A 6,000-nucleotide genomic window follows, 5' to 3' on the forward strand; every position below is an offset into this window, starting at 1 on the left:
TCTTTCTTTTAGTTTTTAGTATGTTTTTATTTGAACTTGTATTAAGTATTTTACTCTATTTATTGCACCCCGCACTTTCTTTCTTTCTCTTCTCTTGGATATCTCTCTCTCTCTTGGTTTGCCTTTGTTACTGTTTTATTGTATATTATGCACTGTGTATGGATGTTTTACATGTACATGGCAGCTGTCACAACTCCCTTGCCCAAGACAAATTTCCCCTTGTGGGACAAATGAAGTCTATTTGATTTGATTTATTTGATTTGATAAATATTTATACTGACACACAGAGAGCTAAACCTCATTTTCTGCTTTACACACATTTTGTGATTCAAAATGTCACTTTTTGAAAGTACTGACCACGGTCATGAGACACGACAATCTGATATAAAGTCACATGTTGGACGTTTCAAAATGAAACTACATGAGCCAACAGGTGACATGTGATGTGCCACTTGGGCAAACACCTCGGTTAAACGTCACCACTTCAATCAGGAAGTGAGCAACTAAAATACCTCAGTTTGTTTACAACAACTATAGAAGACGTTGCAGAGAGAGGAAGAGAAAGAGGAGGAGTTTTCCTATATTTATATATATATATATATATATATATATATATATATATATATATATATATATATATATATATATATATATATATATATATATATATATATATATATATGTTGCACTGACTTGTTTGGTTTCAACAGGATGTTTGTGTATCTGCAAATATTTCTGTGCATGTGAACAATCTGATTTTGATAATGATAAATGTAGTTTTGGTTGCAGTGCTTCATTTTGCAGGATGTATGAGGTATTTTGCAGTTTGTGTGTGTGTGGTTTTGTGAATTGTGTTAAATATTTTGATAAAAACCGGTCTAGTTTGCAAAATTGTGTTTTAGCGATTGGAAAAAAAACTGTAAATAAAAAATATGAAGTGTATCAGCCAGGTGACCTGATTCTACATTTAACCAGCAGAGGGCGACACAGACGAGCAGCTGTTGGTCTGAACCTGGATCAGTTCTGGATCGTGGAGCGTTTAAATGCATAAAACCACATGTAGTTAAATGACAGAGAAGATTTATTATATATAATGTCATTAATAACATCTGGACCTTCATGTTCACCCTGCAATATTATTTATTTCTATATTATAGTCACTTACACTGAAATATTTTATTTATATAGTTTATACCTGCAGTACTGGTTATACCACTGTCACTTATTTTGTAATATTTGTACATCATGGTCACCTTATTTTTTTATTTCATGCATACCTGCTGTATTAGTATATTTATATATTCATATCTATATTTATATCATTGTCACTTACTTTGCAATATTCTTATTTAGTTCACACCTGCAGTAGTAGTATTTATATTATTTATACTTATATTTATATCATTGTCACTTACGTTGCAATATTTTTATTTTCTTTCTTTTTCCCCGTTGTGGGATGACTAAAGTACATCTAATCTAATCTAATGTTGGGAAACATGTTTTAGAGATCATGACTGGACAGCTGAATAAATGAAATCTGGAATATACATAATAATATTATAAATTATAATAATATTCAAGTGTGTGTAAAGAGAGAGATGTTCAGTTGTCATTTATTGTTTGTTATATTTATTGTTATTAATATGATTTATCATTATCATAAATATTATATGATCTTATTATAAATATATATGTAAATGTTATATGTTTTATACACTGCAAAAACTCAAAATCTTTCCAAGAATATTTGTCTTATTTCTTGTCAAAATGTCTAATTTCTAGTCAAAACTAATCTCTTTCCACTTAAAATAAGATTCATCACCTAAAAATTAACATGTTTTTAGATAATTTTCACTTCTTTCAAACTAATTTTCACTTGAAATAAGTAGAACAATCCGCCGGTGAAAGCAAGTTTTTTGTGTTTGTAATAAGAAAGAAAAACTTGCTCCACTATCAGATTTTTGCTTTAAAAAAGTAAAAAGTGTCTAAAAACAAGCTGCTTTTTTAATGTGGAGTCTTATTTGAAGTATAATGAGATTTGTTTTGACTAGAAATGACATTTTGACTAGAAATAAGACAAATATTCTTGGTAAGATTTTGAGTTTTTGCAGTGTAGCCTATGTATTAACTGTTGGTGAGAATGTTTTCACATGAACATGAAGTTTAACACTTATCCATATGAAGAGTTAATAACTTTGGGCTCTTACTTTGATGACAGCTCTCTCCGCTTTGTTTACATCCGGCTGCAGGAGCACGCGCTCAACTCAACTCCGTCTCCTATTGGCTGTCGCGTCTCTGTAGCTCCGCCCACCGCCGGCAACCCGGAAACCCGACAAAATAAAAGCCGAACAGAAGAAAAAAGAGGGGGAAAAGTAGAATTTAATGTATAAATAGATGTTATTTATGAACATTATCGGGAAAACAACAACAGTTATCGACAATTGACACGAACATGTGATGAAAACAGAGGAAATAAAACAGATAAAACCGATAAAAACCGCCGTTTCCTGGTTCAGTCCTGGTTCAGTCCCGCGCATGCGCAGTGAGTCTCCGGGTGTTGGCGCGAGCGGCGACCAGAGGGAAGTTTGACCTGAAGGAGGGAAACAAACCAAACCAAACCGGGTCATATGATGTCGGACTGAACTCCGGTTCCCTGGTCCCGGTTCTTCGTCTCTACCGGTTCTGACCCGGTGGTCGGTGACGTCAGAGCCGCTGCCTGCACGAGCCCCTCTGGCCACCGACCGGAAGCTGCTGCTGCTTCTTTTTCTCCTTCTTCTCTCTGCGGCGGGAAATCACCGACCGAGCTCCGGTGTCACGGTGAGGAGCTGCTGACGTCAGCTTCAACTAGTTGTTGTTGTTACTGTTTATAGTTATAGTTATATGCATGAGTAAACTAGAGTAACTAGTGTTTATTAAGTGCATATTATTATTATAAGTAGTAGTAGTAGTAGTATGTGTTGATAATGATGAGGCTGTGTGTGTGTGTGTGTGTGTGTGTGTGTGTGTGTGTGTGTGTGTGTGTGTGTGTGTGTGTGTGTGTGTGTGTGTGTGTGTGTGTGTGTGTGTGTGTGTGTGTGTGTGTGGCTCATGGATCTATTATAAGACCGATAATAATAGTAAGTATATAATATAATAATACATCCATGGCTTTTTACAGTCTATGATCCATGGTGAAGCTGCAGGAAGTTTATCACTGGTCTTTTGACTACAAATTAGGATCAGCAGCAGATTTTAAATTATTATAATTATTAAGTTACATCTAGTCTGTTGTCAATTTAACCAGAGAAACAAACTTGACGATGTCTTTTTTCAATATGATACATTTAGCAGCATAGCATTGACTGATGTAGTTGTACCTGGGATATGGCGCTGCTGGCTGCATACAGATGATAATGAACTCATTGCAGCTTTATGTTTAATTCAGCTTCATGCCAGTTTGAGGGGGATGTAAAAACCAGAAGCGAGTTAAACAGCCTCAAAAAGTTAAAGAACAACACCCACAGCAGCAGAAAAGCAACAGAGATGTAGAGGATTTTGAAATTTTCATTAACTGTGATGAAAAACATAAAAGAGAAGCACAGCCACTTATGGTGTGTCTGCAGCAGGAACACACACACGGTCTGTAGTTCAGATTCATGCATGAGTCACAAACCTGCAGACAGGAACCAGACTCAGACTGAGCTGCAGCATCGGGAGCACGGAAGGTTTAGTTTTATTTTATTTTATAGTTTCTACGTGGGTTATTGATCGTATATCGGTGCGTGTGGTCGCTTCGTGCACCAGCTGCAGCTTCATGTGGTTTCATGTCTCAGTGTTTTGAGCTGCAGCAGCTGCAGCTTCACCTCTAACTTCTGCTTTTCTTTCCTCTCAGGCAGAAGCAGCTGCAGCCATGACCAGACAGAGGTAAACACTTCCTCCTCTTCCTCTTTCTCTTCCTCCTCCTCCATCACTGTGTTACCTCCTCCAGCTCAGAGTTAAAGGACAATTCTGGGCAAATTCAACTTGGGGCTGTATTTTCCTAACATTTTAGGAAGGAAAAGAAGGAATCTGCAGATTTTCAGTTTAATTGCTTCTGTTTTGCGGTAGTTGTGTCTGTCCGCGCATCGCCACGGCAGCGATGAATGGGAGCGGATGGAAGTTCTGCTGCTTAGGCTGTTTCCATCCCTCAAAGCCACAGACAGCGTCAGATGGCGACTCAAACATGCACCCAGAAGTTTATTTACTTCAAGCAAGTCAAGAGTTGATATTCCTGTGTTTATGACACAAACGGGAGCTTCCGACTGCACGTGAACACACCGAGCGTCAACTTGGGTCTCGACTCCGCCAGACTTTGAATTAGATCTAGTTTTACAAACATGTCGGCTTGCTTGAAGTAAATAAACTTCTGGGTGCATGTTTGAGTCGCCGTGCGCGATGCAGGGACAGACACAACTACCGCAAAACAGGAGCAATTAAACTGAACATCTTCAGATTCCTTCTTTTAGACCTAAAATGTTAGGAAAATACAGCCTGAATCGTCCTTTAACTAACTCAGTGTGGTGTCTCTGCAGCGGTCGCCTCCACAGGAGATCAGAGAACGGTCCGGGGCAGAAGGCGTCGAAGGTAGAGATGATAATAATAATATATACTATAATATAATTATAATAAACCATGTGATCTGACCTGACTGGAGCGTCTCGGTCTCGTGTGGTCTTGCAGCAGAGCAACAGGAAGAAGACTCCGCCGCTGTCCAAGCTGCAGTGTGAGAAGGTGATTATTCATTTCCTCTTCTGCTGTTTTCACTGTGTTTGATCAGTTTGTGCGTCGCTGCAGCCGAGTCACAGACGACTGAACAGACAGAACCACAGACAGCGACATGAATAAATACAACCGTGTGTGTTTTCCTTTCTCTCAGAACCAGCTGGTCCCTGAAGGCATCGCGGCGCCCGGCGTCCTCGCTGAGAGTCCAGAGAAACGACCGTCTCCTCTGCCTCAGCTCAGGTAACTCCTAGCAACCATAGATCTGTATGAGAAGACGCCACACGGCCGCCATCTTGGCTCAGTCCGCTCGCTCCCTCAGAGCTTCAGAGCCTCTGGTTCATGTTCTACTGTTATGAACGACAGAAATACAGTTAACCCTCCTGTTGTCCTGGGTCAAGGGAAAGAAAGAAAGAAAGAAAGAAAGAAAGAAAGAAAGAAAGAAAGAAAGAAAGAAAGAAATATTGTGGAAGGGAACAGATTGGGTCAAGAAAGGAGGAAGAAGAAGGAAGGAAGGAGACAGGAAGGGAGGAAAGAAGACAGATTGGTTCAGGGAAGGAAGAAGGAACGACCAAGGGAAAGAAAGGAGGAAGGAAGTGAGAAGGATGGTGGAAAGAAGGAAGGAAAGAAGGATGGACAAATAGAGGAACAAAGAAAGGAAAGGATAGGAAGGAGAAGGAAGCAAGAGAGGAAGGAAAGGAGAGAGAGAGAGGAGGAGGGAGGAAAGGAGGATGGATGGAGGGAGGGAGAGAAGGAAAGGAGGAAAGAAGGACCAGTCAAAACAGAGTCAGTTTGACCCAGAAGGACACTTCTGGGTCAAACTGACCTAATCTGTTCCCTTCCTCCATCCTTCCTTCTTTCCTTCCTTTCTCTCTTCCTTCTTTCCGCAATCCTTTTTTCTTCCTTCCCTACGTCCTTCCTTCTTCTTCCCTCCTCTCTTGACCCTCCATTTTTCTTTCCTTCCTTCTTTCCTCCCTCCCTCCCTCCATCTTTCTTTCCTTCCTTTTCCCCTTCCATCTTTCCACAATCCTTCTTCCCTCCCTTCCTACCTCCCTCCCTTCCTTTGTTCGTTCCTTCCTTCCTTCCTTTTTCCTTTCCTTCTTTCCTCCCATCTTTCCCTTTGTCCTTCCTTCCTTCCTTCTTTCCCTTTGTCCTCCCTGCCTTTCTGCCTTCCTTCCTTCCTTCCTGGCTTCCTTCCTCCCTTCCTTCTTTCCCTTCATCCTTCCTGCCTTCCTTCCTCCCTTCCTTCTTTCCCTTCATCCT

At 40.1% G+C, this 6,000-nt stretch overlaps 1 protein-coding gene across 1 annotated transcript in view; it reads left to right on the forward strand.

Annotated features, from left to right (window-relative positions):
• Positions 1 to 2,753: 2,753 nt before the first annotated feature.
• The window catches only part of LOC146977957 (G1/S-specific cyclin-E2-like), an 18,627-nt gene continuing 15,380 nt past the window's right edge, over positions 2,754 to 6,000 (forward strand). Inside the window, exons 1-5 of the mRNA XM_085790735.1 lie at positions 2,754 to 2,817; positions 3,872 to 3,903; positions 4,551 to 4,602; positions 4,699 to 4,749; positions 4,895 to 4,980. Of these exons, the coding sequence (XP_085646861.1) occupies positions 3,890 to 3,903; positions 4,551 to 4,602; positions 4,699 to 4,749; positions 4,895 to 4,980 (203 nt within the window). The 5' untranslated portion in view covers positions 2,754 to 2,817; positions 3,872 to 3,889. The remainder of the gene's footprint in view (positions 2,818 to 3,871; positions 3,904 to 4,550; positions 4,603 to 4,698; positions 4,750 to 4,894; positions 4,981 to 6,000) is intronic.

Source organism: Trachurus japonicus, chromosome 11, assembly GCF_045865225.1.
Source record: "Trachurus japonicus isolate A0001 chromosome 11, Traja_1.0".
Taxonomy (NCBI): domain Eukaryota; kingdom Metazoa; phylum Chordata; class Actinopteri; order Carangiformes; family Carangidae; genus Trachurus; species Trachurus japonicus.